This window comes from Oryzias latipes, chromosome 2 (assembly GCF_053564925.1).
Source record: "Oryzias latipes strain Hd-rR chromosome 2, Olatipes_Hd-rR_3.1".
NCBI classification, from domain to species: Eukaryota; Metazoa; Chordata; class Actinopteri; order Beloniformes; family Adrianichthyidae; genus Oryzias; species Oryzias latipes.
The window spans coordinates 44,568,842-44,594,923 of NC_136238.1; the positions used below are offsets into that span (position 1 = coordinate 44,568,842).

The window sequence follows — 26,082 nt, forward strand, 5'->3', positions numbered from 1 at the left end:
AGATCAAACCTTCATTTACTGAAATGGAAAACATCAACTGACTTTCTACACATTCTACTTCCATTCATCAAACTCCAACAGGAAGAAGATTTACAATCAATCAAATCTGTTGATTTCCTGACAAACCTTGTTTTCTCTTCCTGTTTGAATGTTTGATTGTTTTCAAACATGAAGAGAGTTTTTTTTCCTGTTTTTAGCTTGAAATTTCTGTTGAAATGTAAAGGTTCATTCAGAATTCCCCAGTGGCCTCATGTTGGAGGAGGGGCTTCATGAGATGGGGGCGGAGCTTGAACACACACCGCTTCCTGGAAGCCAAACTCAGGCTAAGTGGAGGAAAAGTTGGGATTTGTGGTGTTTGTAAAGATCTGGAATGGTTTCCTCCCACAAAAAGGCCTTTTTCTAGTTTCCTGCAGATGAATTCTTTTCCTGCTGGGAGTTCTCATCTGGGTTTGCAGATTCTTAGTTGGAGGAAAACTTGGAGCAAATTCTTCCCAGAAAAAGGATTTTCTCTGGAGTGAATTGACATGAACAGAGTGAGTTTGGACTGAAAGCAGCAACAGGGAGGAGATGTTAGAGCTGTATCAGAAAACAGCTTTCTGGAGGAGTTGGAAGACGTCAACAGTCACAGTGATGGTGAGGAGGAGGAGCTAAAGATGGAGGAGCAGCAGGAGGAGGTTCTTCACTGAAGGAGAGCACTAGTCCAGCTTGTCAGTGCTTTGCTGATTGGCTAGTTGGATGTGTTCTTTGATGAGCTTTTCAATCTGACGTCTGCTTGGAGGACTGTTTTCATCCTTTTGGATGATTCCACTATTTGAACCAGACCTGGAACTAGAAGAGACTCAATGAGAACAGAAAGACAAGAAAGGATCCAAACCAAACTCTTCTTCTGTCTGACTTCAACCATGAAGGGACTTGAACCCTCACCCTTCTGATCCATGAGGCCACATGGTCTGAGAGAACATCCAGGTCCAGCTGCAGGTGGAGGACAGCATCATCCAGCTGAAGAAGAGGAGGAGCTTCTGCTGCCTCCCTCAAAGGGGAAGGTGGAGGAGGTGAGAGGCTGCACTGGAGCTTTGGACCAAACCCTGTGATGGATGAACAACATCTCCAGGCTGTTTCCAGCCTGACCAGGAGGATCAGAAAACAGCAACAACTTCTCCTCCATCAAACCATGATGTCACCACCAGCAGGTGGAGACAGATATGAGCAGAAATTCTCTAGTTGGCTTCAGATTTCAGAGTTTCCCAAACAAGCAGTAGCACAACTCCACTTTTCTCTCCAAGCCCATCCTCTGAAATCTGATCTTCTGAGGGACGAGAACACATGGAGACTGAGACTACCGGAGCATCACTAGAAGGACAGTTGGACTCCCCTCTGGAGAAAGAAGGCTGGAGCATGTTGACGTGACAAACTCCACATTTCTTTTCTCTGTCAGGAGTTGGGATCCTAAAATTGGTGTCATTCATTTTCTTTTCCAGCTCATATGGAGCAGAAAACTGTGCCTGTAGGCTGGAAGCAGGCAAAGGCAACAACAGCAACACTTCCTCACCTGCAGCTGTTGTTGTTTGTGTGTTGATCCACAAACACATGCTGTGAAGAGGAAGCTGCAGTGAAGGCAGCCATGTTGGAGCCTCACACATGTTCTCATTAGGATCAAATGAACCAGTGTGTTTGAGACTGAAAGAAAGACTGAAGGACAAAGAAATATGAAGATTCATTCAGGATCAAATCCAGACTTTATTCATGTCTGCAGACAAAAAAGCTGCAGACATTTTACAGACACAATTGAGGTTTTTCAACACTTTTCTGAGCACAAGATTCAGTTCTGGATACAGCCAGAAGGTGTCGCCCTTCTCATTTCTAATCCAAGTTCAAACTACAGACCTGACTGATTTGGTTTGGTTTTTGTTCTTTTAGCTATCATATATGAAGACATCAGACCTAGAATTACAGAAAAAACATCAAAACTGATTCATAAACTTATTTTAATAAATTGAAAATGTATAATTTCTGTCTATTGGAAGTCATTTGAAGTGAAGCTGTGAAAGTGACCACATTTGTTCAACAACCTCATAGCAACAAGAAACAAAGCAGATTTTTCTCCAAAGAAGTTTTTTTCCTCCGTTTTCCATCCAAACAAAGACAAACAGATGTTCTGTTTGGCAGAAATGTGTTTCCACCCAGAGGAACCTGCAGCAGCTGCTGATCCATCAGAAGATTCTGGACCTGCAGAGACTTCCCACACAGCTGCCTCTGCCTCCAAAGAAGCTGCTGATCTGCATGGAGAGAGAGAGAGAGAGAGAGAGAGCTCCAAGTCTCTGCAACCAGAGAACAGAAGCACAGAGCTGAAGCAAACATCCCAGAACCTTTGCTTTGGGAGTTTGATCCGCTTCAGGACAAAGTCCCACATGGAAGAGATCAAAGTGAGCTAACCAAGCGCTTCATCCAAGAGAAGCAGCTCCAAAGACTCCGTCTGGTTGAAGGAACTCTGGGAAAGAAGGAGCAGGAGGAACTCCTGCAGGAATTTCTGCAGGAAACATCAGCTTGGAAAGAAGAGCTGACCCAGCTGAAACATCAGCTAACATGTCAGCAGTCTGTGGCTGAGACCAAGTCAACACTCCTGCAGAGAGAGAGAGAGACAGAGAGAGAGAGAGACAGAGACACAGAGAGAGAGAGAGAGAGAGAGAGAGAGAGACAGAGAGAGAGAGAGAGAGAGAGAGACAGAGAGAGAGAGAGAGAGAGAGCTGGAAGCTGCTGTCAGTGCAGAGAAAAGCAGGACAGCTGAAGCTCCCAGACTCTCAGCCCAACAGCTGATCTGCTCCAAATCCAAGAACATCTCCAGAAGGACAAAGACTCCTCCCTCCCTCCCTCCCACCTCCTGACTGACTGACACCACAGAGGGAGGCAACAGTCCCATGGAGACCAGCTCTGATGGAGAACCACAAGAACCTGGAAGGAGAACGGCAGCAAGAACAGTCCTCCCTTTTGGGGGAGATCTCCTCACTCACAGAGACCCTCAAGAAGGAGGAGGAGGAGGAGAAAATGATGCTTTCAAAGACCTTGATGGACACATTCAATCAGATCAAAGAGGAGATTGAAAACCTGCAGAAACCAAAACCCACGAAGAAATCTGGGATGCAGAGATTCCTTCAGTTTTTCCAAAGATCTGAAAGACAGAATTGATCCAAACTGGATTGATTTTGGTTCTTTGAGTTTTTCTACATTTGACAGAAACCAAAGTGGGAGGAGTCATCTTTATGAGGTCCATCAGAATCAGAATTCATCAGAATTTTTTATGGTCTTATAATCTTCATACGCCGTCATTAAAATCTCAGACTCCGTCTCACTGAAGTGTAGCGCCTTCTCTCTTTTTTTCTCGTTTCCATGGTGACTCAGGAAATCGGCGATCCATTGAGAATGTCTTGGATCTTCCCTCAGCGTTGGAGTCTGGTCCTGCATTTGGGTCATCCTGATATACCGTCACAAAGCCTCTTTTCTGTGCTGCAGAATCAGCTGATTCAAGGTGATTACGTAATCACGTCCCTACTGTGCAGCGCTGCATCTCAGTGTGAGGCTGCTTTCTCCACATAAGAATCCACTGGGATTGTGTCAACTCTTGAATAGTTACTGGAACAAAAAGAATGGAAACACTGGAGATAAAGCCCCTGTGTCAAAGCACATGTGTTTTTTTCAGAACTTATGTCAGTAAGCTTTAGACTTTATTTGGTTAGAAAACTTAAAATCCAACATTATTCTGCATTTCAGAGCAATACAACATTGGTCCCAAGTGCATTTTTACTACACTCTGCTATATTTATAAAGATTGTGAGTCAGCCATTTTAGACGTTGCAAATAAAAAAGGAGAGAAAATGAACAGGACTACCAGCACTGTAAAACCCAATGATTATATCATATCAATAGACTGAAAGATCATATTTCACATCAATAATAAATTACACAACACAAAGTGTAAAATTCATTAAAATACAACATTGTGCATTTTTATTTCCACTGTTCTTGTTATTTGCAGTGAGAAGGCCATTTGATATATTTGGTTCTTTACTGCACTGATTATCTAAGTTATTACATTGAAGTGAGTAAATTATTACAAAGACGCACTAGTATTTTTTTAACATTTCATTTCAGTTTTTCAAATAACGCTACATGTATCAGTCCACTCCATGAAGCAGTCGGGGAAGAAAAAACAGCTACACACACGTGTCAGGCAGTTAGCCAACTCCAGCTTCTATACTTGCTTCAACTGAAAAAAAAAAAAATATCTAGCACATTCTCAATATTAACAAGGAAATCATACATTTCAAATTGAAATTTTCCTTAAAGTAAATACAGAAACAAGTTAAAGTAATTACAGAAACATATAAGCAACCTTTCTCCTCTTGACTTCATCATGCGCTAGCATGCTAGCTCGTTAGCTTGCTAACTCGTCCAACTTGTGGTTAGCTTATTAAAAAAACTGAAAAACAATCTTCAACTCACCAGGATATCTCTTTAAACACAACTCTGTTTGAAGATCTTTAGAATACTCCTTCAGTGTCGATTCGTGCCAAGTTACTATTTCTGTATGTTTTCCAGAAGCACACTGATGTCCTCTCATCTCACCGTGTCGTCACAGATGGAAAAAACCTTGAGAAATATGGAGTGATATTTCTGCCACCACGTTGCACACAAAACTTTCTAAGTTGCAAGAGAAAATATTAAATATTTGCTTTTTAATAATTTTTTATTCTGCTTTACTTTTTTTGCTTTCAAAAGTTGTTTTTTTTTTGCGTTTGCAAAATGCATGTTTTTGCATGCGTTGTGTCAAATCTTGCTTTTGTCCTATCTTTGATTTTGCTGACCACTTTGAGCGCAACTTAGCGTGATATGACAGTCACTGCCAGCGCCAAAAAAGTTTTCGCTTGCGTTGTGTGTCATCTCACTTTTTTCTATCTTTGATTTTGCTGAGTTAAGTTTCAGTGTAGTATTCAGTTTTCAGATTAGTTTGTAAACATTTTCAGGAACGAGGAGAGATCTTTTAGCGGTAACGATGTCCCCACATTAGACAAAAACTCTCTCACTCAGGACAGAGGTTGCAGAAATGGAGAGATACCTCTTTGCCAATTTTGCAATGTGCTTATAGCTGGTCCCATTGGTTCTTCCCAATTCAAGAGGGATACATCCTGTTGCTCTGTATTTGGTAATCTTTACCTTTATCTCCTCCAAAATAGCAGACTTATTTTCCACCGGCAACTGAAAGACTTTGCCAAACAGTTCAGTCATTACTAATTACAGACAATCCGGTGATGCCATTTTAAATGGATTAGAAGATTAGATGTTTTACCGCGGCGTACGCGATCTCCGTGAAACAATGTCGGCACACGGTGTTCGACTTATCCAACAGTATTTTCCCTTCATGGATGAATACAACAAATCAAAAGTGTTCCCACACAGGAGAGCGTAAGGAGATGGGTGTGTCCTCAAGTTCTGGTATTGCGTCTGCATTAGCCATAGTGCTATAGTTGACATGCTAACTGTCCGTCACCTAATGGCGTCTTGGCGAAAACTCGCAGTTAACATTAGTTCCGTCTCGGCGCAAAGTTAATACATTGGGGGGAACAAAAACAAAAAAATGTATAAAATTTAAAAACCGAAACGGTACAAAGGTGAACCGAACCAAAAGTGCCATACCGAAACGTTCTGGTACAACTACGTGTACTGTTACACCCCTATTACTTGACCTAAGAAAGTATATACTGCAGTCATTATTTTTGTTTAAATGTTTATTCAATGTTCACTGATCACATTAAAAGTGTTCAAGTTTGCTGTATTTTTTAATGACAAGGTTCAAGGCATTAAAAAGGCCATCAACTCCACAACACTTATAACTATCCAACGGCCACCTACTCACTCTAAGCTGACTCACTTTGTACCTGTCACTGACCAAACTGTCCAAGAGACTAGGGCTGCACGATATGAGGAAAACTCGCGATATGCGATATTAGGGATTAATATTGCAATAACGGTATAATTTGCGGTATGCAAACAATTGAAAAAAGAAACCAAAACATCATTCCCATTTCATTGCAACAGTTCAAAAATTATACTCCAAATGACCCTCGTCGAGATAGGTGACAGTCTAACATAATGCGATTGGTCAAATGCATAAAGAGATCTATTTTATTCGTTAAATGCTTCAACCTGCCATAAGGTTGTATTAAGGTTGTATTTACGATTTATTGCGATTTTTGCTGTCTTTTGCGATATGCATATTGCAGAGCTGGATATTGCGATAACGATAAATTTGCGGTATATTGTGCAGGCCTAGAAGAGACCATCACCCGTCTGAGCTTGTCTACATGCTGCCTTGATGTGTTACCCACTAGATTTCTAAAGTCTGTCCTGAACAGTGTGTTGCCACCAATTACTCAAGTAGTTAACGTGTCTCTTCCATCTGGAATATTTCCCGAGGCCTTAAAAACTGCAGTCATTAAACCTCTCCTGAAGAAGGGCAGTCTTGATCCCACTGTACCGAATAATTACAGACCTATCCTTATCTGCCATTTTTAGGAAAAGTACTTGAAAAAGTTGTCTAGCAACAGCTCACTGACTTTCTCTTATTAATAGGGATGGGTACCGTGCCCCGGTATTGAACCAGCCCCGGGGCCGCATTCTTCAAGACCGCAGTATCGTTAAGATCTGACCTGAACGGTTCTGTTATCAGTACTGGAGAAGTTACTTTTTCTTTTCTTTTTTTTGTGTCCCACAAAATATAAGCGCTATCTGCCATATTTAAATCACCAATTCAGTCAATTTTCCGTTAATTAATGATGATATTAATTTTGGTATTCTCGTTGAAGCGGAGAGCTCTGTCTGTCTATTTGTGTGCACGGGGAGCGGGGCTGTTGTCTTGTGTGCGTGCGCGCCGCACAAGACAAGGCAGCGCACACACAGTCAGTGGTGATCTTTTAGGGGACACGTGAGCGCCCTAGACTAAGAACTAACGTTTCTGCGTAAAAATTATTAAGTTTGCCGACCATGCTGTCACCTTGCTACTACAATGACCGTATGTTGCGCTGTTTGTGCAGAACAGGCTGGGGCAGCGGGAGGGGGGGTGCTGGGGGGTGTTGCACGCGGAGCATACAACAAACAGGTAGAGAGGCGGGGCTTAGACTCACCGCATATGATTCCAGACCCGCGACAAACTATCAGCTGCTTCCTAATACTTAATAATAATTAATAACTAATGATAGTTGTCATCCGTAAAATTAATATCATTTATTGGGTTTACTGGATTTAAAGAAAAATAAATGGAGTTGGCAAAATAGAAAGGAGTCTGCATCAAAGTGAATTTGTTTCCATCATTTAACTTAACTTAACTCTGGTGTTTGACAGACAGAAAAGTCTATACAAGGTTGTGGAAAATGGACAAAAGATCAAATGAAACATCACACTCATAAATAATAAAAACAATTAGATTAAATAATTAAATAAATATCCTGTCTGGAACATTCTCATGTATAAAGTAAAATGTTTTGTTAAAAAGACAATGTTGTTGCATAGTGAGGAAATAAAACACTTTATGTTCTTAATTTGTTATTTATTTTATTTTTTTCGTCCTCAAAAGTATCGATAAGAGTACCGGATCGATAAGCAGTATCGATAAGAGAAGTAGTATCGTTAAAACCTTAACGATACCCATCCCTACTTATTAAACAATTCATGTGATGTTTGCCAGTCAGGTTTTAGACCCCATCATAGCACAGAAACTGCTCTTATCAAGGTAACCAACGACATCCGCCTGAACACTGATGATGGCAAAGTCTCTGCCTTAATCCTGCTAGACCTGAGTGCTGCCTTTGATACTGTTGATCATGGGATCCTTTTGCACAGACTCCAATACTGGGTTGGCATCTCTGGATCTGCCCTAAGTTGGCTCAAGTCTTATCTAGAAGACAGGAAATACTTTGTTGAAATTGGGAGTTGTGTCTCAGACTACATGGCCTTGACTTGTGGTGTGCCCCAGGGATCGATCCTGGGACCCCTTCTGTTCAACCTCTACATGCTGCCACTAGGACAGTTAATGCGCAGTAATAACATTTCTTATCACAACTATGCAGATGATAATCAGATCGATGTGTCACTGACAACAGGTGAATATGGGCTGGTGGATTCACTCAGCCACTGCCTCCAACAGATCAGTGCGTGGATGCAGAACAACTTTCTCCAGCTAATCTCAGACAAGACCGAAGTTATTATTTTTGGCCCACAGAAACAAAGAGAAAGTGTCAGCAGCTACCTTCATTCTCTGTCTCTTAAACCCTCAAATCAAGTCAGAAATCTAGGGGTAATCATGGACTCTGACCTGAACTTTAACAGCCATATCAAGTCAGTAACATCAGCGGCATTTTACCATCTGAAAAACATTGCCAAAATCAAAAACATAGTGTCAAAGCCAGACTTGGAGATACTTATTCATGCATTTGTCTCCAGTAGGTTAGACTACTGTAACGGTCTGCTCACCGGCCTCTCCAAACCAGCTGTAAAACAGCTTCAGTACATCCAGAACGCTGCTGCTCGAGTCCTGACCAAAACCAGGAAGTATGATCACATTAGTCCTGTGCTCAGGTCTCTGCACTGGCTCCCTGTACCTCAAAGAATAGACTTCAAAGCAGCTCTGCTTGTGTACTAGTCTCTCCCTGGCCGAGCACCAAAGTACATCTCTGACATGTTAGTGCCATATGAACCATCTCGTACTCTGAGGACCTCAGGGGCCGGCCTCCTGTTGATACCCAGAGTCAGAACTAAACAAGGGGAATCAGCGTTTCAATATTCTGCAGCTAAAATCTGGAACAGCCTCCCTGAAGGCGTAAGACAGGCCTCTTCTGTGTTCATGTTCAAATCTAGACTTAAAACATTTCTGTTTAGCCGTGTATATGACTGAAAGGTCCTATCTGCACTTTTCTTTCCTTTCCTTCCTTTATTTTTAAATCAATTTTCTAATTTTATCTTTTCTTTTGAAGAAAATTTTATGTTGACTATTTCTATGATGTATTGTGATTTGAATGCATTTTTGTGTTTTGTAAAGCACCTTGAATTACTTTGTGTACGAATTGTGCTATACAAATAAACTTGCCTTGCCTTGCCTAAAATTAAAGATGTATAAAAAACATTTCAACCATAATGAAGACATTCAAGAATTAGCTCAAATGACTCAAAACAAACAACTCATTTCTATTTGTAGGTACATCTAAAACAATTCATTTTATAAAAAGGTTGTACATATTTTGTCAGCAGTAAAACTCTTTGTCTGATATCATTACACAAATATTCAAATGTATTGATCCATTACTTTTTTGCTTTTTATGTAGAGAAAATGAAAACCTAAAAAAAACTAATAGAAAGTAAGAGTATCATATTATTGCAATACATTTGTAGAAAACTTCATTTCTACACATTAAATACTCACTTGTGCCTCCCTCTAATGAAGTTACTTCATCAATATGGTATGGAGGCCATCAGATTTTTCCCTCCTGCAAAATAAAGTCTTCGACTGTGGTGCAGAGGTTGAGGTGTCGACTTCTTATCAGAAAAGTTTAGAATTTAGAGTTTACACTAATTCCTTTATTATATTGTAAAGAGAAAGTCTTGTGAGTTCTCATGTGTGTCTGAAGACTAGATCTGCAACTAAAACTTGAATCACGTTCTTTACAAGAAAAAGGCTTTACTCCTGTATGAGTTCTCATGTGTGTTTTAAGATTATATATACGACTAAAGCTTTTATTACATTCTTTACAAGAAAAAGGCTTTTCTCCTGTGTGAGTTCTCATGTGTCTTTTGAGATTAGATGTGGAATTAAAACGTTTTTTACATTCTTCACAAGAAAAAGGCTTTTCTCCTGTGTGAGTTCTCATGTGTGTTTTAAGATGATATATACGACTAAAGCTTTTATTACATTCTTTACAAGAAAAAGGCTTTTCTCCTGTGTGAGTTCTCATGTGTCTTTTGAGATCAGATAAATAATTAAACCCTTTTTTACATTCTTTACAAGAAAAAGGCTTTTCTCCTGTGTGAGTTCTCATGTGTCTTTTGAGACTAGATCTGCGACTAATTCTTTTCTCACTTTCTTTACAAGTAAATCGCTTATCTTCTGCATGGATTCTTGTGTGAATTCTGAACTGAGATCTGTTACAAAAGCTTTTACTACATTCTTTACAGATATAACATCTTTCATCAGACCCAGTTTCCATGTAGTCAGACGGGTTACAATTTATTGTTGAGTTTTTACCAGACCTGATAGAGTAAAGTTTCTCTTCTTTTTGAGATCGTTTGTTTTTCTTACCAAGATTTGTCTTCTTGGGATTTTTTCTAACATCAGAGTCACACTGACCTGCTGACATGTGAGAGCCGTCCACACTTTGGACATGACTTCTATCTCTTCTATTCCTCTGATCTCTGTTCTGTGGGTCTGTCTCTCCATCTGTAGTTGATGATGATTCTGACTCTTCATCTGTAGTTGATGTTGATTCTTCATGTTGGTTTCCTTCTTCCTCCTGACTATCAGTTACATTAAAGCTCTGCTGATTGTTTAGATCTGCTTCACTGTTCTCATCTTCCTCATAAGTAGGAATCTCCATCAAGGTATCAGTCTCCTGCTTCAGATCAAGCTGATCTTCATCCTGACAGATGCAGAGTTCCTCTGGTTCCTCTTTCATCTGTGGAGGTTCTGGTTCCTCCTGTTCCTCTTTAATCCGTGGTGGTTCTGGTTCTTCCTGTTCCTCTTCAATGTGTGGAGCTTCCGGTTCCTCCTGTTCCGCTCTGAAGTTCCTCTGCTGGATGCAGAAATCTTCATCTTCATTCATCAAACACTGGGGGAGGGCTGCAGAAACACAAGTAGAGGCCCTTTTATATGTTATGGTGACTTTATGTTATTGTTAAGTACCAATACAATTTTAAATACAATCATTCAGAATATGCACAATACATTTTTTAATGTTTTAAAATAAGTTTCTTGTTTTCTTTAGCACAACAGTATAAAACTGTCCTCTACACCTAACTCAGGGGTCGGCAACCCAAAATGTTGAAAGAGCCAAATTGGACGAAAAAAAACAGAAAACAAATGTGTCTGGAGCCGCAAAATATTAAAAGCCCTATTTAAGCCTTACAATGAAGGCAACACATGCAATATGTATCTATTAGCTATATTAGCCTACTATCAAAATGACTTAGTTGCTACAAATACATAATGAGCATTAACAATTAAATGTTTATTTGCCCTGCAGTGCATTCTGCGGAGAACGACGCGTCACATGACTGCTCTGTTGCGCAAGTTTAACTTCATTACAATATCAATGAATTATGTTTCATTGCTTTGATAAAATTAAAGAAATGTAAGAAAGAAACCTGATTTTTATTGCCATTTTTATTTTGAGGATTTGAACAAAAAACAATCAAATGGAATGTGCGTGCCCCATGACAGTCAGCTGCGCTCGAATGACAGAACAGCTTCAAGCATTTGCTGCGCCTGCAGACTTTCATTCAGCTCGTTTAGGTGGCTTGTCAGTCATATCCACCAAAAAGTGCAGCTTTTCCAGCCACTCAGCATCTTCCAGTTGCGGGTAGTTCAACAAAGGTCTTTGCTTTTTAGGAATATTTTCACGTGTTCTAAACAGACGACAAAGTGACTCAAATCGTCCCCCCTGGACAGCCATCAGACTGTGTTGTAGCAGGAGATCAGAATATTCACTTTCAACTTCATCAAGCTGTAATGGTTGCCACTACAGATCAGTTTCAGCGCATGACGTAAAGATTGAAAACTTGGTTATTTATTCAAAAGTTTTATTGTAATAAAACTCTGTCGTCATGTGTTGTATTTGTCGTCACCCCATTGGTTGAACGGTACCAGCTGACAGGTGACAGCCAGGTGACAGGGCAACACACCTTTTATTTGTAAGAAGACGCGGGAGCGCGGGGGGGGGGGGGGGATGCACAGCTGACAGAGATGCAGAAGCGCGGAGGAGCAAGCGATCTCCCATACGGATTACCTTTCCCAACTCGGATTATTTGCCTACTGAATATATTTTCCCAAAGAGCTCGGATCGTCCGGTACGAGGATCTGTGCCAGCTTCTTTGATGGGTGGAATGCGTTCCCGCGAGGGAGGCGGAGCGGCCTCCCATGAGACTGTCGAACACTCATTTATCCTCCAGAACATTTCTTTTTTTTTGCTAGCAAAACTGCGGGACTTGGGTTTGAACTGTGGTTTTTTGTATATATTGTGTATATGAGGAAATTGGGTTTTTGATGTTTGAGTGTTGGGTGAATGTTTAATGTACACAACACACGGCTGCACAAACAAACTTTTGAGATTTTTTCTTGGTCATATTAGAGAGCAGATTGTCTTGATATTTAATGCCCCAGCCGTAGAACGGCGTTGTGACGTTCCCCTCGCTGAGTGGAGGGTGAATTGTTACAAAGCAATGCACGGAACTGACGGTGGTTCGATTTCCATCAGCCACCTGCCTAGCGGTCCGCCGCCCTGCTGGTAGAGACGGGTGTCGCAGACTATGACGCAAATCTTCCATGACAGAAATGTTGAAATGTAATAATTATTCTAATCATTCTTACAGCGTTGGAAAACGTTACTAATGTTTGTGTCTTGTTTTTCCTCCTACATAAACCATATTAAAACAAAAAATATATTTCTCTCCCCCATCTTTTTACATTTTCAAACATTTTTGAAAATGCTCCAGGGAGCCACTAGGGCAGCGCTAAAGAGCCGCATGCGGCTCCTGAGCCGCGGGTTGCCGACCTCCGACCTAACTTGTAATCTGAACCAGTTAAAAATGGAAAATAATATTTTTAATTGATTGATTTTTTATTTTATTCAAGCATTCTAGTCAAAGCAATAAAGAATTTACACATTACAGAAATGTTGAAATGCATAGTTTAAAAAGACAGAAAATAAAACAAAACAAAAAAGTCACTTAAATCACATTTGTTTAATTAAATACAGTGATTTTCTTTATTTTTTAAAGAAATAAAATTGCAGATAAATCATTCATAAATGGTACAAACAGGTCTTTAATGTTATAAAACTGTATACTCAAATTAAATCATGCTGAGATAAAAAGGACAGATTTACTAGAAAGGGGGCAGTGGCATTGACAGAAAATGTACTTTTAACCTGATTCTGTCTCTAGGTAATTAGTTTTTATATGAAATTACAAATAGGAAAACAGTCTGAAAACAAATAAAATGTTTTAGATTCTTGCCAATATTGACAGTAAAGATGCAGGCATCTATAGTAAATGTTTGACACAGTCTCTGAGGCTTTTTTTAGCCCAACAGCAGCTGTGTAATGTTAGGAATATGCTGCTAATAAAGTTACATTCACATGTCTGTTATTGTATTTATTTTATTTAGAAATCATCTCCAGGACCGAGGTCTGGGGCCCCATCAATCGGAACAGAAACTTGCCTGTGGTGGTGTTGGTGGGTGTGTTTATGTGTGCGTGTTAGCCTGGAGGTGCTGCTGGCAGCTCAGACGGTAAAAATGTGTCAACATGGACGAGCTTGAAGATTTGATGTGAGAACTTGTAAAATAGAATGTGGCAAACCAAATGCATCTGTGTAAAAATCTTCTGCTGTAAAGTTTGACAAATAAAATCACAACTGACAAATTACCATTTGCATGTGTTCATTAGAGTTACAACCTCAAATCAGTGATTTCAACTGCTTGAATCTGCTGCTGTCAATCACAGCACACTACAACTGAGTGAACTACAAATACATTTCAAAAGAAAAAATGTGTTTTTTCCCCCTGACTTTTAATGAAAAGTGATCTCTTGAGGTGTAAATGGAGACGGCTGCCAGGAGACCGTTGTCAACAAAGTGCAATATCCGAGGAAAGACCATTGTGTAAAAATCAATAATTTCTCAGAAACAAATGAATTTTATACATTTATATGGTAATGATGACTTATCCGGATATACATGCTACAATCAATATTCTGTGAAAAAAGTCAATATTTATTTTATTGTATATACTTTATCAAATTTTGATAGAGAAATGATATAAAGATGCTCAATAGCTCTGAAGATACTGAAGCTATTTTCACCAAACTTTTTGTACTGACTAATCATGACCCTGTTGTCCAACTACAACAAAGATAACTGTAAGTCAATCAATTACTTTCTTTTTTTCAAATATGGATCACGATTGGTCCAAAATTCTTAATTGCTGTAACAGATACCATAGCTAACAACATAATGTTCTGATATAATCTTTTTTGTCAATAGCCGCAGCTTCATGGGCAAAATATCTTTATCGGATCAACGGTCGGATTTAAATTCAACCGTGTACATGGGCCCAGAAAAACTTTTTCCGATAAGAACAAACGTTCACATGGTCACACTTTTGGTCAGAATAAATCATTTGGGCATGCGCAGTAGTGTTGAAAATACCGGAAGAGGAAATCACTCCCGGTGTAAAAAAACTGCCACAGAGTAGATAGATGGCAGCTCGGTAATATACAAGATGATTTTCTAAACGTCCTTTATTATTGTTATGGTTATAATGAAGCACCTGTTAGATCATCGTTTTATTTTTAATCCGTGTGGTCAGTACTTTTTTTGTGGTGGAACGGAGTCGGAAGAAGTCAGGGTTATGAGTGGGCTAACATGCTCTAACAACATTAGCCTTGTTTAAAAAACATAAAATCCATGCGGGAAATCCTGCAATCTGCATCTTGGCTGCACGTAAATATGTGGGAATAACAGCAGCCTGTCCTCGAACACAGAGCTATCACTCCGGCTGCTCTGCTCAGAGACACACTTTGGTGGCGCAGAGCAGCCGGTCGGTTCCATATGTGCTCCAAAGCTGGAGCACCGCACCGTCTATGCATGACGTAAACCAAAGCGGTAGTGACACAGGATCCAAATGAACTGTTTACATGCAACACGATCCATCAACAATCAGCATAACCCACCTATCTCCATCGGAAAGAAAATTGATCTGAACAATTCTGATCAGGTCAAAATATTCCGAACGGCGTGTTTATATGACGTGTTTTTCTTCCGATCAGGTATTCTTTCCGATTACTTTTGTCCGTGTAAACGCAGCTAATAACAACAACAAATCTAATCACCACTTTGAGCCAGGCAACAGTGATTAGTCCGGCGGTCTGAGTCACGTTTTTAGAACAACCAGTTGCCAATCATGATAAGCTAGTGCAAAGTCCACGCTCCCCCCTCACTGAAAGCTGCTCGGAAGAATCTGTCAATCAAACATTTGAGGTGGGGCCAGCGGGCACCACACCTTTTACTGAGGCATCTGATTGGTCAGTTTATAACTTGAAAAACTGGCAATAAAGAAAAAATATTATGAAAAAACTAAGATTAGCAACAAGATATTAGGAAAAATGTTTCACAGCAAGAATGGTAATTCTGTCTATTTAGAATGACTGAGTAACAGCTGCCTATTTATCTATAGAGGTCAATTGGAGTTTGGTGACAGCAGCTATTTGGAACGGGAAGTAGCTGCTGTCGTACATTACACAAGTAATGTCTGTTGTGTAAAATGTTAACGTTTGATTGAAAAGAAGTGGCAGCATTTATATTGGTGGGTAGTAACAGAACTGAGTGAATGGACCCCTTATGACCCCATAGGGGGAAAAAGGTCATTGTGAGAATAAATGATCTTTTTTTTTCCAAGTCTAAAAATACAAACAGACGACAGATCAAGTGCTTCTTTTTGTCCCCCGCGTTCCACTGTCTTTCCCTCTGTGTGTCCCAGGTTGTCGACTCCTGATATGTATTGTAGTGTTAGGAAGTGTGTGGTCAACATTTCTTTAGATTGCTCAGAAAGGTGTCCCACTGGTTTTATGTGTTAAATTAGAGACTCTAGACTTGATGTTGGCTTCTTGTATTTTTTTCTTGATTGTTGGAGATTAAAAAAAAAACTCCTTGTTGGTGAAAACGTAGAGGTTGGAAGTCTGATATGCTAATTTTTTTTAAGTTGCTTTTTTAAGTTTTAACTTGAGCTTTTTCAATACCAAAATTTCACAGATTTCAATAAAAATACCTCAAAATCAGGCTTTTTACAGCAATTATTAAGTTAGATTAAAAATAGATTCATTAAATTACTTAATAACAGGTAATGATTGATTAATCACACAAAAAATGAATCTCATGACAGTTCTAAAAACACTGTCATGATTGAAATACATTTGTCAAAAGCTACATTTTATAAATGATTGTCTTAACAGGCAGAAAAACAGAAATAAAAAGTGTTTGACTAAACAGTGAAGTGGAACTTTGTGGCTCTTGTTGGGTTTTGATCTGGAAGAAACTGGACCAAATGGTTCTTTAATGTTTCAGTTTTTACATTTTTGAACATAGCAGTTTTTCACTGATGTGTTCAGGTTTGAATCTTTTCTGTCTGCAGATCCATGAGCAGGACCCTGTCTTTGGGTTTTAGCTTGAAATGTAGTTTTGGAAATAGAATCTGTCTGAATGTCTGGAATTGGAGACATGGAGACATCAAAGAGGTTTAGATGGATTTTGGGTTTGACAGAGAAATCTGCTGAAAAGAACTGAACTACAAACTTAGAACCACAGACGACAAAACAGATTGGACTTTTTTATCTGCTAACAATTTTCTCTTTGATCTGTTAAGGTTTCCTGTTTGTCGTTAGCTGGAGGGACTAACTAAGATCATCTGATTTGAAGAATGTTGTGGGCTGCACTGACCAACAATGTCTTCTGTCTTTTCAACTGGAAGGGACAGAAGAGACTCTTCCAGGACACGCTGTTGATGGACTGCATGTTTGGAGAGCTTGAAGCTCAAGATAGAACCGTTGTTGAAGTGAACATACCGATAGTGTGGAGATGAAGATCAGAGTCACACTGACCTGCTGACATGTGAGAGCTGTCCACACTTTGGACATGACTTCTGTCCCTCCTCTTCCTCTGATCTCTGTTCTGTGGGTCTGTCTCTTCATCTGTAGTTGATGTTGGTTCTTCATGTTGGTTTCCTTCTTCATCCTGACTATCAGTTACATTAAAGCTCTGCTGATTGTTTAGATCTGCTTCACTGTTCTCATCTTCCTCATAAGTAGGAATCTCCATCAAGGTATCAGTCTCCTGCTTCAGATCAAGCTGATCTTCATCCTGACTGATGCAGAGTTCCCCTGGTTCCTCTTTAATCTGTGGAGGTTCTGGTTCCTCCCGTTCCACTCTGAAGTTCCTCTGCTGGTTGCAGAGATCTTCCTCTTTAGTCATCCAATGCTGGGGGAGAACTGCAGGGACACAAACACAACAAGGAGAATTTTACACGTTTCCAGGACTTTGTTTTTTTTTCAAGCATCAATAAACTCTGTGATCATTGGAGAAAATGTCTGAGGAGTCTGGAGGAGCAGAAGAGACTCATTGAAATGAATCTAAATGCAGAGATGAGTAGTAACGTGTTACAATTACTTAAGTTACTTTTTGTTGAATTATTCTTGTGAGAGTAAGACAAGGCAATTTTATTTGTATAGCAAAATTAGTACACAAACTAAAACAGGAAAATGATTGGATTATCGCCCTGGGAGTAAGTTAGTGTAGAACCACCACTGAGTGACAGACGGGTCCCCAAAAATAAAAGCATGAAGCTCAAAGGCTTTCTCTGTTTCTTTCCCCATGGGTGGCAGGAACTGTCACCGCAGGAAGTCGATCCTAGAGCTTTGTTCTTCACACGTGAAAGATGCCTGTGGCGGTTCCCAGGGATTGAGATGATTGATTTATGATCCAAGTCAGACCTACAACCAAATGGCCTTGGAAGATCAAATACTGTTTTCTCCTGAAGGGGGGTTGAGATTGTAGCTGCATTCCTGACACCTCTCACATATGCAACTATAGGAAGCAACTTCAGAGTTGAAAGGATGTTAAAGCACACACTTCAGTAAATGACTTATCTTCACTGTAATAAAAATTTAAGACTGACAACCCTAATGAAATTACCAAAAAATATAAATTCCTTCAGTTTCCCTCTCTTGACCTCACGAAGTGAGGTCACACAAAAAATAAAAACACATTATCACATCATGCAATCAAATCAGCTGTGGTCTCGAGCACTCACAATATACAACAGATCCAATGTGCATTAATGTGCATTTCAAAGGTGTTGATGATCCATTTATGAGTTTAGCAGCGAAAAACCTGTGGAGCTTGCATTAATGATCTTTAAGAAACATTCAGTTGGACAGGAAAAATGCTTGCTAAGGCCCCGAGCCCCATCGGCGACCGTCCCTAAGGACACTCATGCTTCATTGGATCTTTAGCACATTGGCGTTTACAAAGAACAAGACATAAAATAGTAAATAAAGAAAATGCACAAATAAAAATTCAAATTATTCTAAAAAGTAAAAGATAAAGACAATAAAATAGCACTTCCTGTAAGGAAAAGGAACACCTGGAATTAAGGGGGGAATTGAGAAATGTTAAAGCAGAACAAAAAGCACACAGACGATGAAAAGAAAAAAAAAAAAATTGTCAAACATAACAGTAAGCAATTTTATAAAATGCAACAAAGTCCAAAAAAAGGTCATTCCGGGCCTCGAACACTCGCGTCCTCCTTCTGCATGTCCCACAAGCTCTGGCAAGGTTGGACCTGGCCTCCTATGGACTTCTCAAAAAGCCTGTTATTAGAGATGTGACACATCTGATACAACAGAACGGCTGCAAAAGGACTTGGGGTGTCCACTGCTGTGGTACTGTTCTGCCAAGATGATTCTGCTGTGGGTCTAAGTTTTTGTTAGTGTTAGGGCCAGGAAATTAAAAAATAAAAAACAATAAAACACAAAAGACAATGAGACAAGAATCAATTTACGCATGCGCAGTAAGAGAAAATATGATGGAAAAGGTCCACCACATTTCTCTTCTCAAAGGTCTGCTTCCCCTCGTGCTGTTTTATGAAGAACACAAGTGGGGAAAATACAAATTCAAGAAAAAGGAAAAAGTTTATTATGGGCTGTTGTCTAATGACCCAGTCGTAGAACCTACTCATCCTTGCTGTGGATGAGAGAAAATCAGATGAACAGACACACAAAGCTTTAAAATTTTAAAAATGGTCAATCTGTGTTACTATTTAAACATTCTTTCTAGACAAATACATTTAAACGATAATAATAAAATAATGTCCTTCTTTTAATCATTAAGACCTCTTTTGTCTACCTCCCTCTCTTGGCCTGGGGCTAAGCTCCAGGACAAACACATAAAACGAATTAAATGTAAAGCAAGAACATAAAAACAATAAACAGTTTGGTGCATCGATAAGGTGAACAGGCGTCCTGTCCACGCTCCTGTAAAAGGCAAGGTCACAAGAAGAAATAATACAGCTGCAACAGAAGATCTTTCATTAATTGCAGGCAGAGTTCAGCAGTTGGTGCTGCCAGCAGGAGATCATCAGCCTACATCATGAAAACACAAACCTCTTATAGCATAATGTTCTATCAGAGAGACTTTAAACAGTGATTAAAAAAATGCCAGAAGGATTTTATGAACCCCTCTGTACTATAATGCGAACAATTGTCTGCTATTTTTATTTAATGGAATGCAAAAGGAAATGTGTGCTAAAGCAATAGCAACAAACAACACACCCTGTGGGGTTAAAGGTGACAGCATGCAATATGGATCAAGGACGGATAGGTAAATTAAATCATATGCCACGCGATCCATCAGTTTTTAAAACCGGTTTCAAAAAAGTACACCATGAAGAATACGAATATTCAATGACACCATAGTTCCACAGCCCAGACTGAGTTTCCTTCCTCCCTTCATCTGCATCAGTCACCCAGCTGCACTGAGATTTAAACATCTGTGCTCCTGTAGTTACCTGAATCACCACCGGGGGGACGGTGAAGCATGAACCAACATCAACTGAATCTGTGGTCCATGAAGCATCAGAGAGCGTTTTAACATCACCTCTGCATCTTCATGAGCCGTCTCCTCTCCGCTCAGTTGTTGAAGGCAAAATTAACCTGTACATTTTTATTGAGGGAGGAAAGTGAACACCTGAAAAAACACAATTTTGCCAGTCTGTGTCAACTTCCCGCCCAGTCAGGGGTCCGAGTTGCAGAGCCTCATGACTAGGGGGAGTGCTAAGTGAGGTACAGCTGTGTACCATTGCATTTGTGAGTTTGTGAATGCAAAATAAACTGTTAAACCCACAGGACCACTATACGTTAGTGTAGTTTAAATGCCACGTATGGCCTGCTACCTGATGAAATGCTTCCTGATCATCCTCTCTGTCGTAATACAGCGTGCAGTTCAGGTCATCGGAGGTGGAAAATGCTTCTAGGACAGGTTTCTTGGCTTCTAACCCTGAAATTCATGTACACACCTGGCGTGTCAGGGGCCCCTGGATGTCTGCAGTGGGGGTTGGCTGTGGCTTGTGGCATGGCATCCAGTCTGAAAGAATGCTGGCTCCTGTTTTGACAAGAATGTCCCGTCCCAACAGATTCACAGGCGTGTATGGTAAATGCACAAATGAATGCTCCAGCATCTGGTCAAAAGTCAGTCAGATGGTCTTTTGCCGGTTTTGATGAGTCAAATGTTCATTTGTCAGAGCTGATGGAGGCAACTGGCAGTTTATGGAAGAACATGTCGCACCAATGTCCATTAGACTCGTCATGGAGTTACGTCTGAGCTTGAAAGGGACAATGGCTCCTGCATCACCAAGTGGTATTGTCCGACTTTCCACCTCTGTGGTCCTCGCCACGGTGGAGGTGGGGCTTGGAGCGGTTGTGGGTACTGTTCATTTCCGCCACACCCTCTGTGCATTCTGCTGTTGGGTACCTCGTTGTGGGCAGTCGGGCCCATTTTGTCCTGAGCGCCACAGATGCCATGTCCAGCTGCTGCTGGGGGTGGGTCCCCTGGGTGGGTCACGGCTGACAGGATATCCGCCTTTTTTCCTGTCCCGGCCTCCGATACCTGAACATTGCTGCAGGTCCTGAGGGTATTTAAACTCATCATGTTATTTGATTTAAATATAGATACAGGAAGATGATCATGGACAAATATGTGCAAATACAAAAAAATACAGAATGTCAGCATTTATAAATCTGCATACTTTGACAATACGTTTTGTTATTCATTTGTATGTTGTTTGGAAATGAAAATTACATGTATATATGTACATATACACTTGGGTAGGGCACTGGACTCTGATGGTGGGAAAGTAAGGGCTTAGGGTAAAGGGGGGTGAGAGTTTATAAGATTTTTCTTCTTCTCACTCCCTTTTGGACTGGTGTTTATATCATTTTGTTTTGTTTTGTATAATTTACTCGTCTTTTTCTTGTTTTTGTAAGTTTTGTCTCGTTCTTGTCTTATTCTGTTATTTTACATTTGTTTCACTAGTCCAAAATAAAAAAGACTACTACTACTACTACTGCTTTGTTTTAATTTGTAACACCTTTGATATCTAGAAATAATTGTTTTTTCAGTTGATCAACTTCTCCCTCTGCCCTGTAATGTGCTCTGCAGTGATGAATCAGATGCATGTTAAAATCGACTCTTATCACCTGCCAGACGCTCCACTGCATTTTTCATGTGTAAATTCATGCCTTCAATTGACTAGGAGTGCTGACCTGAGGGTCAGACATTCCTGACTCGGCCCCCTCCTGTGAAAGTAGAGAGCTGCGGAGGATGGTAAACTACTGCGCCTTTGTCACTCACCCACGTAGCAGAGGGGGGGTTTAAAGCAGAGGGTGGTTTTCTGCGTAAAGATTCATGAGGTCTCAGGATAGGATTGCTTCTTCTGCTTGGAAAGAGATTTAAAAATGTATTAGTCATGATCGTTCTTCACCGTCTCCAACGCCGTCAGTTGATCAGTAATGAAAGCCAGCAAAGGGAAAAATCCCTAAAATTTTCTTTGTCCGAAATGATGGACCTAGAGCAAAATCTTTGAAAAATATATTGTCGTAGATGCATTCTGGCCGCTAATCATTCACTCTTATCAAGAAAACAAAGACAAATTGTTTTGACTTACCATTAAGGACTTGCTGCCCTACAAAGAATTTGGAGAAGTGCTAAATGCAACAAAATCCCACAATTTAAGCTTTTCCTTATTTAACCAAAAACACAATTCACACTCTAAAACACAGAAAATCAATACAAAGACAAGAACTTTTAACCGTTTTTGCAAAAGACACAACACAACAAATTAGGTACCTTACACAAACAAAAATAAACCATTTCACTGAAATGAATCGTTCATAACTAGCGTTTTAACATTCATGTTCCCTCTTCTCCTGTTCTACCAGACCCTGCACTTTCATACCACAACTTTCTATGTCCACAGACCCTCCATTTCACCTACAATGCCTTTTAATTTCTCCTGCTTTTCACCTTACATTTCTTGTCTCTACATTGCCACATCCTTCCAAATCCTCAAAAACCATGTTTCCCCTTCCTTTACCTCGTCCTTTTCCCCATTCTGAAAACAAATTTCAAATACTATTGATTATGATTCAAACAAACAAAACCGCCACTCATTCGCTTCTCATTCAAACAGCAGTGCACGAGATCAAAACAAACAGAAAAACGAAATTAAACAAATTAAAAATGTCAATAATACTTCTTCGAACAAAGCTGAACTTAATCACGGTTATTAGGACATACAAACAAATTAGAGACACGTATTCACAATAAGAAAACCGAAATAATTACAAAATTATTTTACACAAAATGTATTAGACTGATGCTACCTTACCATGTTTTTGAAAAGATTTGGGGAACCTCCCGAGAAAGTAGTTTTCGTTCGAACAGAGACGGCTGCAGCAGTCATGCATGCAGCCATCTCGCCGTTGAGGCAGAGGCTTCCGTCGGAGGCGCTGTGCAACATAAAAACCTTTTTCGGCGAACCGAAAACCCACTGAAATTTGTTCTTAAACTACAACCGAGGTCATTACCACGCTCGATAACGACGATCATGATTTTACCGCAAATTACATCCCAAACTCTTCAAATTTTCATCGTAAAAAAGTTCAGCACGTTCCGTCATATTTGGTCGTCAGGGACGCGTCTCGCCGACCACATGGTACAAACAAAGCCAATCACAGTCGACCATTTTGGCTAGGACTCCGTCACGCTTACCACGTGGTACAGACAAAACCAATGAGAGTCGTCGACACATTCGAAGCAACTAAAACGTCCCGTCATTGGTCCATGTGACGTAAACACACTGTGAGCAAGATGGCTGCGTCCATAGAGCAGACAATACACAGGGAAATGTGAAAGATACAGTTAAAATACACAGATTTCAAACACTTTTTCATCCCATTCTTTCCAAAATCGCATACATTTCATTCCATTCATCCTCATTCAAGCCATTTTCACCGCTGTTGTCAAGTCAAGTCGTCGGCGTCATTAAGTCTGTCGTCAAAAGAAATTTCACCGGTTTCCTCATTTATTCTGTCTAGTGCACCTATCATTTTTATTGTGAATCTCTCTGTGGTTTCTCTACGCATTAAAAATAATTTGTGAAGGTTCGCTGCCTTCCTGGTTTTTCCGAAAATCCTAAAACGCGCAAAATTAGTTCCTATATTAACACTGTTTTTCGTGAACGGGTTTCTTCACAGGCTCAATAACAGACGCAAACCTAGTTAATTTTAACGTAATCCAAATATCACACGCTCCCAATTTACTATTTATTCAATTTTGACAGGCTAAACAGACACAAAACCTGCACAATTTGCTCAGCTCTAATTTTCATAAATTTCCTTAGTCAAATTTGCTGTTTCAGGAGGGTGAACTTATACAGGTGCGCTATGCCGTCCACATACTTCACTTCCCCAAAATTTGAGTTATTCACTAAAAGAATAACGTAATCAATACGCAGAATTTACGAACAGGTTCCTGCTTTACCTTTTGTTTGTGAGGCCTCGAGGGAAGTCAAGCACGTGGGGGGAGCGTCACCGACTTTTCGCCGAAAATCTCAGAAATCTCATAATAAACCACTATCGGTCCTCTTACCCGCGTTGCGATTGCGCGTTTCTTCCCCACTTTAATCACGTCGGGGTCACCATAATGGTTGGAAAATATAATCTGTCGCTTTAAGATTACTTTCCTTGTTGCATGTTCAATAAAGTCGAGAAGGAGAAAACCACGGGATTCGACCGGATTAAGTTTAACAAATTTATTCCCTAACAATATTTCTAAAAACAGAGTAAAAACAGATCGATCTGGGTGTCCAAAATCAAGGCCTGCAATACGCAAGAGGTTACATTCCGAATTCACATGCAGCTTGTCTGGAGACACAGGAAAATTCCTTGAGTTCAGACTTTTAAGCATGTGGTCAGAACATCCTCCCCCGGGAGCAAGATGGCCGCCGAATCTCCGCCTCTGGTCGCTAGAGATTGGCTGACAGAGGAGCCCGCCATCTTCCTTCAGCCCATCCTTAGAATCACAGCATATGGTCTCTGGGGGGAACCTCACAGATAGACACGGTACGGAATCCTCATGGGTGGCAGGAACTGTCACCGCAGGAAGTCGATCCTAGAGCTTTGTTCTTCACACGTGAAAGATGCCTGTGGCGGTTCCCAGGGATTGAGATGATTGATTTATGATCCAAGTCAGACCTACAACCAAATGGCCTTGGAAGATCAAATACTGTTTTCTCCTGAAGGGGGGTTGAGATTGTAGCTGCATTCCTGACACCTCTCACATATGCAACTATAGGAAGCAACTTCAGAGTTGAAAGGATGTTAAAACACACACTTCAGCAAATGACTTATCTTCACTGTAATAAAAATTTAAGACTGACAACCCTAATGAAATTACCAAAAAATATAAATTCCTTCAATACCTATGTGGTGTAGCTGCAGCTGTGGTTTCCAGATGACATCCAGCAGTCTGCGCTGACGACAGAGCTCCTCCTCGTACTGGACGATGGTTCCTTCACAGAGTCTGCAGATTTCTTCAGCAGCAGCAGCTAGTCGCTCGCTGATCAACTCTCTCAGAGACTGAAGGGAAGACATGGTTCCTGCTCCGATCTTCAGCCCAACTCCCACAAACACCGCCGTCCTCTTCACTGCAGCTCCGATCGATCATCTGCTAGTCTCACAATCGCAGCAATCCACGTTGTCTTTCCGTTCAACACTTCTTCACTCATTTACGACACTTTGGAAAATGCTGAGAGTTCCCACACGAACCACGTATCGTCCTTTCTGTCCAAAAACCTCACAAACGTCCCAACAAAACACCACCGACCTCTGAACACAAGCTAACGCTGCTAGCCTGCTTACAAGCTAACGCTGCTAGCGCCTCGTGCTGTTCTTCTTCTTTGTTTAGCTAACAGCGTCATGGTGCTTTAGCGCCACCAGCTGGTCCGGAGTGTTGCCTGTCGCTCATATTATGATGTCGATGGTGGGGGGAAAAGAAATTAAGATAAATAAATAATAATACTTATAATAACAACAATATAATAAAACGTCAGAACCAAAGAAAGTGGTCTGAGAAGAAGCAGCTCTGAAGCTCTGCAGCTGACGGTGCAGCTTCAGGACTCATGAGGAGGACCACACTGCAGCGCCTCCTGCTGGAGCATCAGAGAGTCTGCAGACAGAAGATCCTTCCAACAGCAAAGAGGTCTGCAGGAGCTCTTTCCACCACCAGCAACAACCCGAACCAAGCAGGACCTACAAGAAGTTCAGCCACTAAACTTCCACAACTCTGTCATTTCCTTTCAGAAGCTCTGAGCTCCGTCTGAGTCTGCAGAGATGCTGAGCTCCTCAGCTGCTGCAGCTCCCACAGTCACATGAAGGTCTGCAGCTGCAGCAGTCTGACGCTGTTTTCCAGTCAGTGTTCTTCATAGATTCTAAAATAGATTTATTTCTTTGAAGCTTTTTTTTCCCTGAAAGTTGAAAAGTTTGAACATTTTCTGCAAGAATTGATCCAAGTTTTTTTGATTTGATTCTTTTCTCTTGTCTACATTTGACCAAACCCAAAGTGGGAGGAGTCATCTTTCTGCAGTTCCTCTGAATCATGGACAGAAGTTGTAGATGTTCCACTAGAACAGTGTTCTCTTCTTCTGTGGATGTTCTAGTGTTC

At 40.5% G+C, this 26,082-nt stretch overlaps 1 protein-coding gene across 5 annotated transcripts; it reads right to left on the reverse strand.

Moving 5' to 3' along the window:
• Window positions 1-1,719: 1,719 nt before the first annotated feature.
• Window positions 1,720-25,411, reverse strand: LOC144989302 (uncharacterized). 5 transcript variants are annotated; one of them, XR_013653440.1, is made up of 5 exons: window positions 24,842-25,402; window positions 16,908-17,294; window positions 10,388-10,876; window positions 4,498-4,644; window positions 3,971-4,261 (listed from the first exon to the last, which is right to left on the reverse strand). XR_013653440.1 is itself a non-coding variant. In XM_078941497.1 (4 exons), exons 1-4 carry the CDS (start codon window positions 25,011-25,013, stop codon window positions 9,496-9,498), a joined length of 1,083 nt encoding a protein of 360 aa, XP_078797623.1. In that variant the 5' UTR covers window positions 25,014-25,403; the 3' UTR covers window positions 3,971-9,495. The 5 variants fall into 5 exon arrangements, 2 of the variants coding, with proteins under 2 accessions (XP_078797623.1, XP_078797630.1); XR_013653442.1 differs by lacking the exon at window positions 3,971-4,261 and adding an exon at window positions 1,720-2,276 and having other exon boundaries at window positions 4,498-10,876; window positions 24,842-25,411; XM_078941497.1 differs by having other exon boundaries at window positions 3,971-9,530; window positions 24,842-25,403.
• Window positions 25,412-26,082: the final 671 nt, after the last annotated feature.